Below are 13503 nucleotides of genomic sequence, written 5' to 3'. Positions count from 1 at the left end.
CTGCTTCATTTATTTTCACTTCTATTTTTTTAACTGTGAAAGGCGGCTCCGAAAAGAGCCTTATTTTTTTTTTATTTTTGTTATTTTGTATTTTTTTGGGTTTTTTATACACGACACAATAGGAGAGGAGAGGAAAGGAGGGTAAAGGGGGGACACCAACCACAGGGATAAGAAAGGGCAAGCTGAGAGAGGAAGATGTAGAGTGGGTTTTATTTGGGTAGTGAGCAGGTCTTCTCATGCCCTGAGACGATAGTCTCAAAAGCACTGCAAAGTCACCCCCCCTGCAGAGTTCTGTGTCGCAGTACATACATACAAGTGTGACCCTTGAAAGGTAAGGGTCATCAGAATTCTGTATGGTCTGTGAGGCAGCTTGAGGAAGACGCTGTCCCACAGAGGTGGTCCTTGTGGTGAAAGGATCAGAAACAGAGGATGAAGTAGAGGAAATCAACCTACTACGCTCCTCGCAAGGTACAACCTTGCGAATGGCCCCAGAGTGAAATGACCTTAGGTGTTGCTTCATGGTAGTGGTCCTAAAGCTGTAAGAACCATGCCTCCCGCGACTGAGTATCATTTTGCACTCAATGCAGGTGACATGGTTCGCACGAGCCTTAGGACCATTCCCATGAATGGTAAACAACCTCCACACCCAAGACTCATGGCTAGTGCAGGTAGTAGGGATTTCCTCACCTCATTCTCGTCATCCTCTTCTTCCTCCTCTGCATCCTCACTCCTGTTCCCCACCTTCAGGCCCTTGGGAAGGTGGTGGTGGTGGAGGGGGTGGGGGTGGTGCTGAAGCAGGTGCAGCACCAGGTGGCAGTAGTGCAGCCATGGATGCCATCTCGATGATGGTGTAATCTGCAAGTTGCAGGAAAAATAGCTATGCTCTGAAGAATAGCCAGAAACACAATGAGAATAAGCTCTAGTGCGTGGTCTTTTATAGGGGTGCTTGTACGCAGTTCGTGGAAATGCGCGCTGTCAGCTGACAGATCGAACACAAAAAAAGGTTCAAAAACTTTCAAAAAGTATGTAGAAACTCAATATTAGTATGTGGGACTTGTGCTATTGTGAGTTTTTATTGAGAAATATTGTGGATACCTTGAAAATGTACTTAAATTGTTCGGGGACACGAACAGTGTCCGCATTCAGAACACGCGATCAGCATGGGTGCGGTCACATGATCGCTTTGCGAACATGTTCGCGAAGGAAGCGGCTGTCCGCAGGACACCAAATGCACAGACATTGGTAGAGTGTTCTTCAGGACACCTCCATTTTCGTTTATTTATGAACATTTCAGGACACTAGTTGTGTTCTTAGAACAGTTTCAACTTGCTAGCGAACACTAGGGACAGGTATAGTGTTCTTCAGGATACTTACATTTTTGTTTCTTTACGAACATTTCAGGACACCGCGCGTGTTCTTAGAACAGTTTCAACTTGCTAGCGAACAGTACGGACAGGTATAGGTTTCTTCAGGACACCTCCATTTTCATTTATTTACGAACATTTCAGAACACCCGCGCTGTCCGCGGACACCTACATTGTTTTTTGAAAAAAAAAACGGAAACTAATTACAACACAATATAAAAATGTAACTTTATTTAACATATATTAATAAATTATGATAGAGAAGGTGAGGCAGAAACAGAAACAAAAACAGGAGAATTAGGGTTTTCAACATGATTGGTATCAGGTGAAGAAGGGATGGAAGTCTCATCAAAACGTTTTGGATTATGGAGAGGGTTTGGGGATAATTGACTCGGATATGGTGAGGGGGGACAAGTACATGTGGGACAATGGTATGAGGTTTTTGTTTTAAAATTATCTTTAACAAAAGTTTTCAAATTATTAAAATTGGTCAACAATAAATCTTTTATGCTGTCAAGAGTGTTATCCATAACAGTTTCTTCAGAGGTATTTTCTATTTTGGTATGATCTGTACAAAAATATATATGTTAAATGTATATAAAATAATAATAATTACATGGTTTATATTGTAAAGTGTTTACCATTAGTTTCACTATCTTCTGACATCGCCTCATGTGGGAAATGCTCCTCTAGCCATTCCAGAGTACTAGACATTTCAGTGAGAAAAAAAAAGATACTATATTTTTTTGTTATCTAATACAGCAAGTTTATAAATATATGAGTAAAATGAAGTACACTTACTATTTCAGGTAATATATGTTCTAAGTACTCTGTAGGTCTGGTCTTGCTCTTATTTCTGTAGTGTCTGTGAGGTAATTATGTTGGAAGTCAATTTATCTTCTTTTGGTATATTCCATTTTAGAACATATTGTATTTAAATGAATGGTTAGTGTGTTACATATATGGGTTACATTTCTTATGTATTACTACATATAATGTGTATGTGTGCTGCTTTTCGAATTTGTTAAATGTTCCTATGTTATGATATATCAATCAAACATACCCCCCCAGAGTTTTTAGGTAGTGGTACTGTTCTCCGAACATGTCCGCGGACATTAAAAGAGTTTGCGGACATCAAGTTCAGTAGAAGGGGTTCAGTATGTTCCATATTACATGTACATAAAGTCAAAGTTATTATTGTTAAGTTGCGCTACTAAAAACCTATGAAATTCAGTGAAATCAATCAATGACATCAATGACATTTGTGATGTCATCTTTGATGTCCTGGGTGTTAGGCTTAGCAGTGCACGGTGGTGGCGCGAGTTATGGTTGCTTAGCTTACCATAACTGGCGAATTTCAATGGTTTTTCGGTTTTACTTGGAACCATAACGTCTCTTTAACAAAGTTATTTCACTGAATTTCATAGGTTTTTAGTAGCGCAACTTAACCATAACGTCCCTTTAACAAAGTTTTTTTTACTGAATATATATATATATATATATATGTATATATATATAATGAGGGAGAGAGACAGAGTACAGTGGGCAACTTCAGCTAATCTGCACACAAGCCACAGCACCGTCCAGAAGCCATCCTTGGAAGTTCATCTACAGTTCATAATCACTGGGCAATGACATGTGGGTATGCAAATGAGCTGAAGGCAATGAATATTTGGATTAGAAAGATTTATTTGTCTTATATGATAGTGTTTTTCTATGCACAGCTTTATTAACCCAAATCAGACATCTCTTAAGGGTGCAGACAGCCGCATACATGTTTCACCTTCATTGGGGATCATCTGTGTGGCATCAATGCGATTGTATTTCGGTTGCTACAATTCTGTATAAAATATTGAAGCCCTGTAAGACAAAGACATTTTTCTAACATGAAGCTAAACTGCATGTGTTTCACATCATGTTCATACCCAAAATGCATTGCTCAGTGATTCTGAACTGGAGGTGAACTTCTAGAAAATGCTACTGGTTGGTGCTCTGTCATTTGTGCGTGTTAGCTGATTGGCTTTTTCTGCTATCACATTTCCACGTACAAGGGTTTTCTATGCAGTGTTTAAGCACGCCATGACAAAAACTAAAACAATTGGTTTTTTTTTTGTTTCCTAGCATGCATCAAGACACAACAGGTTATGCCTGTATTTTGATCCACTCTACAAGGAAAGATGATGCTGGCTGGTACACATTATCTGCCAAAAATGAAGCTGGCATTGTCTCGTGTACTGCTAAGCTTGATGTATATGGTAAGTGTACTTATTTATTGCATAAGGAATTTTAGTCAAACTTTCATTTTGTGGCAATGTATCACATATGCTTATACAGACATGTCATATTGAGGAAAATAACTGTGGTACAATTAAACTTATATTTAATAACAAAAGTACTAATAAAAGTAATTTCATACAAATACCACAATGATTTAGTGCTCAGACTGTCTTTAGACTGGCTTAACACATTTAAAAAATATGGCATCCCAGCCCAAACTCAATCACCTTGCTACATTTTGAGTTACACACCTGTACATAAATTGATTTTAAAAAATGAGCCCTACAATGTAAAACCTGTAACCTCTATGAAACATTACCCCTTTGTACCTCTTCCTCATCGCAGTCCTAGTACGTGAGGTGCGTCCATCTGTTGAAGAACCCCTGCAATGCCGATAACTTTCAAATTCAAACTCAATTGAATTGACTTACACCCCCTTTGGGATGAACAAATAGCAGCAAACCTGATCCCAGAACACCCAAGTTATTGCCTCTAGAACTTTGGCATGTATGATAAGTGCAACTTTTCAATGCTGGATTGTGTCATAGTGCGTTGTATATATATCTGCCGCATATAAACTTTCAGGCAGTGTAGGTGGTTTGTGTAGTACGTGACTGCAGTTTTGCAGGTTTTGCTATGTGTTTCCCTACATGTTTCCTTGGACTTTGGGATCCTCTCTACAGTGCCTATTGAGATGAAGGAGCGACTATTCTCATGAACAATTCAAAAACACACATACAGCGTGGAGTGCACGCAGTGAGTGTAGTGTGTGACTGCAGTTTTGCAGTTCGCCAGGTGAGTCGTACCAGGAAAATCCATAGCATCTTGCACCCACGCTAAGAACTTTTGGCAGGGTCGGTGGACTGGTGAGTGCTCCCTGTTTGTATTACGATTGTATGTATGACGTACGCAGCAGTGTCAAGCCAACCAAAATGAATCGAGGCTCCTCAACGGTTATGCAGCTGGCCATGAATATGGCATTACTGTTCTCTCCTGGTGAGGGCCCATCTGGGGCTGTTCCTGGTCCCGTAGCGGTTATGCTTCCTGCGGCATTCTGTATTTGCGAGAAACAAAAAGCAAACTGCTGCTAGATAACGTCTTTTTTCAAATCCGGTTATCAATGTGGAGGAAGTTTGTAACAAAGAATGGACCTCTATTCAATCTGTCAGTTTATCCCCCGTTGCTTCCCAATGGTCTACCATCTCGGATGCTGGGGTAGCATGGAAGTCTTCAGGTTACGCCCGACCTGATGGTTGTATCAACGCCTGATTCAGACTCCTCTATCTCCTCCAACACTTCCATTCCTGCCCCAGTGCCGCCAAGGCGTCTCTCTGCACTGTTGAAGTGCGTTTACAACAAAATCACTGAATCGACAGGCGCTGGTGTCCAAAATAAAGTTTATGTGCATTGGAGGCACTTTACAAAATTTTGAGAGCGGAATCACAAATCCATTCAACCATACTAAAGTCTTTATTATTTAACTTCAAACATATTGGACTGCATAATAAACTGAAAGACTTTTTGAGTGGGAATCAATCATTTTCGTCCTTTGTGGGACCTAAAACCCATCAGCGTGGTCTAAATGACTATGGCAGTACCAATAAGGCTTCCAGTGTGCCTCGTGGTTTGAGTTCTGAAACCGGGATCATTGTTGTTCCGCACCAAGGGCTTAAAGAGAATTCTTATGACAAATTGTAAACCTGTGCTTTGTAACCCATGGGTGAACAGCCCAGTGGGTCAATGATGAATAATTCCACTGTGGCTAAGGACCTGGTCCCTTTCAGAGAGCTGGTGATTGTAGATGGCCAGGAGGAGAACAGTGATCAGTATGATGGAGTGCAGGAGTCAAATACGATCTGTGATGGAATTTATGGATCCAGTTCCCTTAATGGATAACTCAAATTCGAGGGGGAAACAGCTGGCTAAAGGGAAAGCTAAACCACAAGAAGGTGTGGGGAAGAAGTCTGAAAATAAACCCATGCGGCAGGCCTCTAATCAATCATCTCACACATTCTTGCAGACTTCAACAAGACAGCCTACCATTATTCCTCCAACACCCTTATTAGTCTTCATGCCTTTATTTTGTGGGGCATTACGCAATGCCCCAGAAAATAAAGGCAGACAGACTAATAAGGGTGTTGGAGGAATCAACAAGATGGATAAATCTACTGGGGATTTCCACCAATTGGAGTTAGTGAATGCCCCAGACGTTATCCAGACAGAATCGCATGAGGTTCAAATGGATGCCTCATTATGTCCAATAAATACATTAATGCCACCTGCGATTGCTGTATGTAAGAATCGTTCTGGGAATGAAGGGGCTGCTCGAGTTGTTAACTCTGAGATATGCCTCATAAGTGACTGAATCTTTAACAGTGCTTCTTCCTCTGGGACATACATGGGTGAGCAGGTTCAAATGAATAACCTGCCTCAACATGAAGTGTGTACAAGAGCAGCACATAGACAACACATTAGCATACTGAAGGGTTCTAAAGGCTCAGAATTGTACCAGGATTGGAAAGGGTCTTGCCAGGGGAGAAACCCAAGGTCTTCAATAATCTGAGATGATTAGGGGGCCGGAATGCCATACTAAGTACTCTGAACCTCAGTGTAGAATCTTCATTGAGAGTCTGCTACCTGATTGCACGGATGTTTTGCTACATAGATTTAGCCTCCTGCGTTTGTAAAGTAAGGTGTGTGCACTATCTTCAAAGGACATTGACAGAGTTGATTTTATCGACTTGCATAGAAAAGACCGTATTGTATTATATGTTTAAAAATTGGTAAGGCAGGCGCTCTGTTACCAGTCATTAGCTTCTCCTCCAAACGCACGTTTTCATGACTCCATTAATCTTCAGGGAGGCTGAGTTTCTTTGCTGTTTCAGGCGTGTCTTCGTTTCTTTTTCAGGTGTGGCAAGTTAATTGACTCTGAGGATTCTGGCACTTGTATTTTTCGCCATTGATTTTACTGGTAGGTGACTGGAAACAACTCCCTCCATAGCACAACTTTTCCCCTTGATGGGGGGGGAGGGAAAGCCATGGTTGTGGCTCTCCACTGTAAGGCATGATGGCCCTGCTGCTACTGCCTTTGAGCCCGGGACTCCTGAAACAATGTTTACAAATTGGTAAGGCAGGCGCTCTGTTACCAGTCATTAGCTTCTCCTCCAAACGCACGTTTTCATGACTCCATCAATCTTCAGGGAGGCTGAGTTTCTTTGCTCTTTCAGGCGTGTCTTCATTTCTTTTTCAGGTATGGCAAGTCAATTAACTCTGAGGATTCTGGTACTTGTATTTTTCGCACTTGATTTTACTGGCAGGTGACTGGAAACAACTCCCTCCATAGCACAAATGTTCCCCTTGATGGGGTGAGGGGGAAAGCCATGGTTGTGGTTCTCCACTGTAAGGCATGATGGCCCTGCTGCTACTGCCTATGAGCCTGGGACTCCTGAAACAATGTTTAAAAATTGGTAAGGCAGGCGCTCTGTTACCAGTCATTAGCTTCTCCTCCAAATGCACGTTTTCATGACTCCATCAATCTGTGTTATATGTAGGTTCAACAATATTTTTTGACGTTATCCTCAGGGAGGGCCAATCCCTGAGGCAATTAGGTTTTGATCTGTCAATCTATGCTGTATTTGGGTGGGATATAAAGGAGAAGGAGAATGAAATTCCTGGGAGGTCGGCACGTTTACCGTGTGAGATCTTGGTTTCACCAGGTTTCGACGGAACACAGGGCAGAGGCGGCGAAAGTGAGGCCTGGAATTCAGGGTACTGTGCACGATTGGTCCTGGGTGTCAGGAGCCCATAGTCAGTTGTGGCATGGTGGGAGCTTTCGATCATACTAGTTCCTCTGGCTCTGGTAACCAAATGACATTATTATTATGTAACACTAGAGGCCACCTGAATATTTTTACCAATACATATCTGGGCAAAATCTTGAACACATATCAACTAGTTTTATTCTAACTTACATCTTGCATTGGTAGGATGTATCAATGACTGAGGTTTGTAGAGACTTTTTAGCCTCTTATGTTATGTTGAAAGATGCTGGGCAGGTATTCAAATTGTTATTTGTCAATGTCTATTGACATGCAGGGATAATCGATTTGGAAAAGGCTTTGGACAATGTATCTTCCTTTGTATATGAGTGGAGTAGTAAGGTGCAAGGAGGTCACCCCATGATGGTCGGTGATCTAACCGCAAATTGTATGGGTAGCGATAACAAAGTTCCCCTTCTTCGGGGATGAGTAAAACCAAATCTAAGGACTACTGGGGAGGGATTTGGCTGAATGATTTCAGGGGCTGGGACTCCAGATGCTGAATGGGACGATTGCAGGTGACATTGCACACAAATCCACTTGGAGCAATGTTAAATCTGTCTCCATAACAGATTACATTTTTGTGGGAAATTGACTCCACTATAGATGCAGCATGTTTTACATTAGCGAGACAAAGTGCTGTGATCATGGCATGTTGACTGCAACGTTCAATTGGGTATTCTCCCATTGAGACTCAAATGGCCCAAGGGACCTTAAAGTGAATGTGGCAGGAAACATGATTACCTGGAATGGTCAGAGTATTAAAGTCGTAAATTACTCACTCCAGGTCTGCATTAACAAAACCTCTCTCATTTGGAAACTTAATTCATTCACATATATGCAAAAGGTTTGGGAGACCCTCTACCGAGAACGAACACAGACAAATAACCTGTTCTCCGGGTAGGTACTCACTCAGGAGAGTCGACAACCATGTTTTTAGCTCACTTTACCTTTCACAGACGAGAAATATCAATTTGCATATCAGGCTGGTTCCACCCACTTTGGCAATCCTGCACTGAAATGCTAGGCAATTCTCCTCTGAACAAGAGAACCAACAGCAACCACAGACATGTGTTTCGGCCTACTCTGGCCTTATCAGTGAGGTGGAGCTGTGGCTCTCTGAGCACAGTGAGCAAGGGGTCCATGCCTGGACTACGCTGAGTAACTAAGGGTGAAACCCCAAGTCCCTAAACATATATGTAAAAGGACTAAGAGCTCCTCTCTCTCGAGAACTAACACAGCCAAATAAACGGTTCTCTATATAGCTCCCCTTGCCTGTCACAGATGGGAAATATATCCATTTGCATATCAGGCTGGTCTCACCCACTTGGGCGTGCAGCACTGAAATACTAGGCAGTTCTCCTCTGAACAAGAGTATCAACAGCAACTCCAGACACGTGTTTTGGCCTAGTCGGGCCTTATCAGTGAGGTGGAACTGTGCTAGATACCCTCGGTAACTTAGGGTGAAAACCAAAGTCCCTAAACAAACATGCAAAAGGTCTGGGAGCACCTTTACTGAGATCACACACAGGCAAACAACCTGTTCTCTGCGTAGATTCTCACTTAGGAGGGTCTACAACCACGTTTTAGCTCACTGTACCTTTCACACAGGGTATCCATTTGCATATCAGGCTGGTCCCACCCACTTGGAATGTCCAGCAGCGAAATGCTAGGCAATTTTCCTCTGAACAAGAATACCAACAGCAACCCCAGGCATGTGTTTTGGCCTAGTCAGGCCTCATCAGTGAGGTGAAGCTGTCCGTTCTGAGTAGAGGGTCTCCCACACTCTTTTCAATTTTGTAAAACTTGGGGTTTCACCCCATGTAAAAAGGGTAATCCAGACGTGGACCCCTTGCTCCCTGGGTCTTTGAGAGGCTCAGCTTCACCTCACTGGGGAGGCCCAACAAGGCCGAAACATGTGTCTGGGTTTGCTGATAGTACTCTTGTTCAGAGGGGAATTGATTAGCATTTTGGTGCTGGACTGCCCTTGTGAGTGGGACAAAGACGTATGCAAATGGATATTTCTCCTCTGCGAAGGGTGCAGTCAGCTAAAACGTGGTTGTAGACTCTCCTGAGTGGAAGAAATTCCATAGAACACAGTATTTGACTCATGTTTGTTCTCAGTTGAGGGGCTCCCACACTCTTTTCAATTTAATACATTCAATGATTAGTTCAAGCCTTTTGTTAATGACCTTTTAAATAAATCATTTGGTCATTTGATCAAACCTAGACAGCCTGTCGCCCGCACTTGCATCTTTATGATGAAGCAGTCGTAGAAAGGAAATTAACTTTAAGAGCAAATATAACATTTTTAAAAGGTCGGAATTTGATTGAATCCACAGTTGCCAACATTGACATTAAGAAGGCAACATTAAACTACATATATTTGTAGAAGGGTCATGAAGAGCTTATGTTGCAGAGGAACTCTGAATAAATGTTCGAAATATTAAAAAATAAGTAGCCACGTGAGTTTTGGGAATTGAGTAATGAGGATTTCTCCAGACAGTATGATAATCAGGTTAATCCAGTGTTGGAAGTCAAGTGGGTGTCAAACATTGAGAAAGTATTTTCTCATAGTAATTAGTGGTGTACGGTCTATCCCTTTTTGACACATGAAGCAGATAGTTCTTGGAGTTTTTTTCTCCGCCAAGACACTTTTGAAGCTATCTTATTTAGGATTAGCTCGTCCCGAGCCCTGCGTCCTAATGAACATTCAAATGTCTTGCTCAAGAGTAGCCAAAGAAATTGGTCAATTATCCGGAATGTGCTTTCTAAACACATTTTGGACAGTAATAGACTTCCAATATCATGGTAAGTGGCTCATGTCGTGCCTATCTTTAAAAAAAGGGGCTAGAAATGATCCTTGTAACTATAGACCAATATCTATTCTGGAGGCCGACAGCAAAGTGTTTGCCACCTTGAGTTGGAACATCTGCATACCTGGGCGAGGGAAGCTGGAAGACCACACAAGTGCCAGACAGGCTTTAGAAAGCATATGAGTACTTCACAAAAGGGATCGATTTAAAAATGTGTGCAATCTTTGGTGTGGTCTAAAAGATATTAGTCTGTTTTCATAGCCACAATTGATCTATCTGCAGCCTTCAATGCAGTGAATAGAAATCTCCTCTGGGTTAAACTAGAGAAATGGGGAATACCACACAGTCTCTTGCGTCTTACATGAGTAATCTGTGCTTGAGGTGCGACTGAATACGGATGGGGCTTTATCCAGAAGGATACCAACGTGCAAGAGCGTTAGAAATGGCCGCATTTTGGCCCCTTGCCTTATTACCTTAACTTGTACATGTTGGATGTGGGACATAATATATCACCTGTGTCTCTTGCCCCGCTTAAATTGAATGATCTGAGTGGTGTGGCTTAGCTATGCTGATGACTTTCTTGTTTTTTGACACAACTGAAATTGGTCTTCAAAGGGTTTTAAAGGACTTTGGTAATTTTGTTGTGGAGCATTCCCTCAAAATCAATTTTAACACTTCCGATGTTGGCCCGCCGACACAGGGAGACGTGAGTGAGTCTCGCTCCTGCCGGGCCGAAAATAAAGCACCTCAAAATAGCACCGATCCGTGACTTCCAAACGAGATACACGCCTCTCGTAAGCCCCCCATACACCGGCCATCGCAGGACGAAAGTAGGAGTCCGTGAGAGGATGCCTGCCGCAGCGCCGACAGAGAAGAACGCCCCTCCCCCCACCGGAGCAACTACTAGCCGGGGTGCAGAGCAGCCGTGACGGGTGGAGGGAACGGGTGGGAGTGGCGGGGGACGCTGACCACGGACTGCCGGACCCAAAGGCACCACAGGGCGTCAGCAGTCGTACGGGGGAATCCAGCGCAGCACTGGCATTCGGCGGTCGGGTGGACTGGGCAGCGCCGCGGATGCCTGCCCCCCCGCCGGCTGAGGCGCGGGCCTTGCCCTGGTGAAGGCGGGAGAAGCCGTGGGTGTGGGACTCCTGATCGGGGGCCCCAGGTGAAGCGGCACACTCAAAGAGCCCCGACAGACCTCGGCAGGGGCTTGGACAACTCCGCCCGCGCCCGGCACCAAGGAGCCGGCTAACGAGACTGCAGGCGGCAGGCAAGGGGAGCCAGGGCGGCTCCGGAGTGGGAGAGAGCGCAGGGATGGCATCAAGTGGCCCACGCTAAGCAGCAGGTGAGAGGCCTCTATCTGCCCCCCCCCCCACTTCCACATCTACCAAGGCATAAGTGGACTAATTGGGCCAGACAGGCCCGGGACTGGCAGGGGGTAGACACCCCATAAATCTCAGCATATAGATCCTTGGGGAGGGAGCAGGGGGTGCAGGAGCGGGGGAGTCAGTCCTCACTCCCCCCACCAACAGCAAGAGGGCTCAAGAGGGAAGGTACCTGCCCAAAAAAGAGCACATTTAGCGAACCCAGAGCAAGGAGTGATCACAAAAGGGCACTCCCCCCCCAAGATAGACAGTTGGCCGTAGTGGTAACCCACGAAGATAAGCACATAACTACAAAGAGACTTCCGCAGGAGGGCAATGTCTAAAGCTAAGGGAAAGGGGGTCACATCCCAACCAAACCCACAAGCGGCCAAACAGGACTCAAGCATTCTACAACTGTGGGCCTCAGAAACCCCAGTGAGCACCAGGGCGAGAGCACAGGAAGACTCTACAACAGATGACATCCCCCCCAAACCATGCAATCAACCCCTTTCTAAGGAAGACATGCATGCCGGGTTCGTAGAACTGCAGGACAAATTTATGTTAACGGTACAGGACCAATTCGCTACACTTAGAAACGACATGAAGCAAGCTGTACATGATATAAAAATAGACCTAGCCAAATTAGAAGAGAGGACCGATACCCTGGAAAAAATAGTTCAAAATGTGGAAGAGGAAGCAACACAGACAAGCGAAACACAAGAACAATTAGTGCGATTAACCCACAACCTGAAAATTCAATGTGAAGACCTGGAAAATAGATCCCGCAGATTTAACATCTGCATTAAAAACATGCCCGAGACAGTGTTGGATAGGGATCTGAAGAACGCAGTGCAAGAAGTGCTCAGAGACATAGTTGAGGCACAGGATGTTGAAGCCATAGGAATAGACCGAGTTCATAGAGTGGGTCCGAAACGCACAGGAGCCCCCGGGGAAAGACCCAGGGACCTGCTTGTGGCGCTATCCTCGTACCCACAGAAAGAGAACATACTAAGGAGGGCAAGGCAAATGGATCAAATAAGGATGAACGGGGTAGACATCCAGTTGTATCAAGACCTGGCAGCAGCGACATTACTAAAAAGAAGAGAAATGGCCCCACTGATCAGAGAACTGGTCTTAAAAGAAATAAGGTACAAGTGGACTTACCCATTCGGCCTACTATTCGAGTGGGAAGGCAAGCTGCGAAGAGGGACTTCATATAATGGACATACAGATAGAGGAGGCTGTGCACAGTAATAAAACGGCAAGGGGGGAATCGCCAAAAAGACCGAGAGGGTGGGTGGGGCAAGGCAGAGAAAAAGACGAAATGGTAAAGGGGGGAAAAACCCGGCAACAGTGGAATGGGGCTAGGCCCAAAGAAGAGTGACGACAAAGAACTGCCACCACCCTCTGATCCTGATGAGACAATCAAAACTCTCATGGAACGAGATCGTAGATAATTTCCATCCACGGCCTTGCCGGGGATCAGGTATAGACTCACAGTAAGGGTCAAAGAAGATGCATGGTTTAGGACTCCCCGCAAAGTACGACCCGAGTACTCTGAGGGCAAGGAGCGATTGCCGCAATGCCATGGCTACCATAGGGTTCTGGGCCCTCCTCAGGATCAAAGTTTGATTATTGTTGAACAGCGGGAGAGGATTTAGGGTGTCCGAGGGGAGGGGAGGGTGGGTATCGCCGGAAGAGAGAAGGGACCTCAGCATAAGGGCGCAATGGGCTTCCAATCCGGGCCAGAAACATGGGTAAGGCCAGAATACTAACATTAAATGTAAGGGGCATGAATTCTCCCGTGAAGCGGAAAAAACTAGAGAATTTGATCAGGAGGGAGAAAGCAGACATTCTGCTACTC

General features: G+C 44.4%; 1 protein-coding gene across 1 annotated transcript in view; it reads left to right on the top strand.

Moving 5' to 3' along the window:
* The window catches only part of MYPN (myopalladin), a 1604598-nt gene that overhangs the window by 1573862 nt on the left and 17233 nt on the right, over positions 1-13503 (top strand). Inside the window, exon 19 of the mRNA XM_069610599.1 lies at positions 3486-3619. Within this exon, the coding sequence (XP_069466700.1) occupies positions 3486-3619 (134 nt within the window). The remainder of the gene's footprint in view (positions 1-3485; positions 3620-13503) is intronic.

Source organism: Ambystoma mexicanum, chromosome 8 (genome assembly GCF_040938575.1).
Source record: "Ambystoma mexicanum isolate Mex_15411 chromosome 8, UKY_AmexF1_1, whole genome shotgun sequence".
Classification (NCBI taxonomy): domain Eukaryota; kingdom Metazoa; phylum Chordata; class Amphibia; order Caudata; family Ambystomatidae; genus Ambystoma; species Ambystoma mexicanum.
This window is presented reverse-complemented; position numbering and strand designations above follow the sequence as displayed.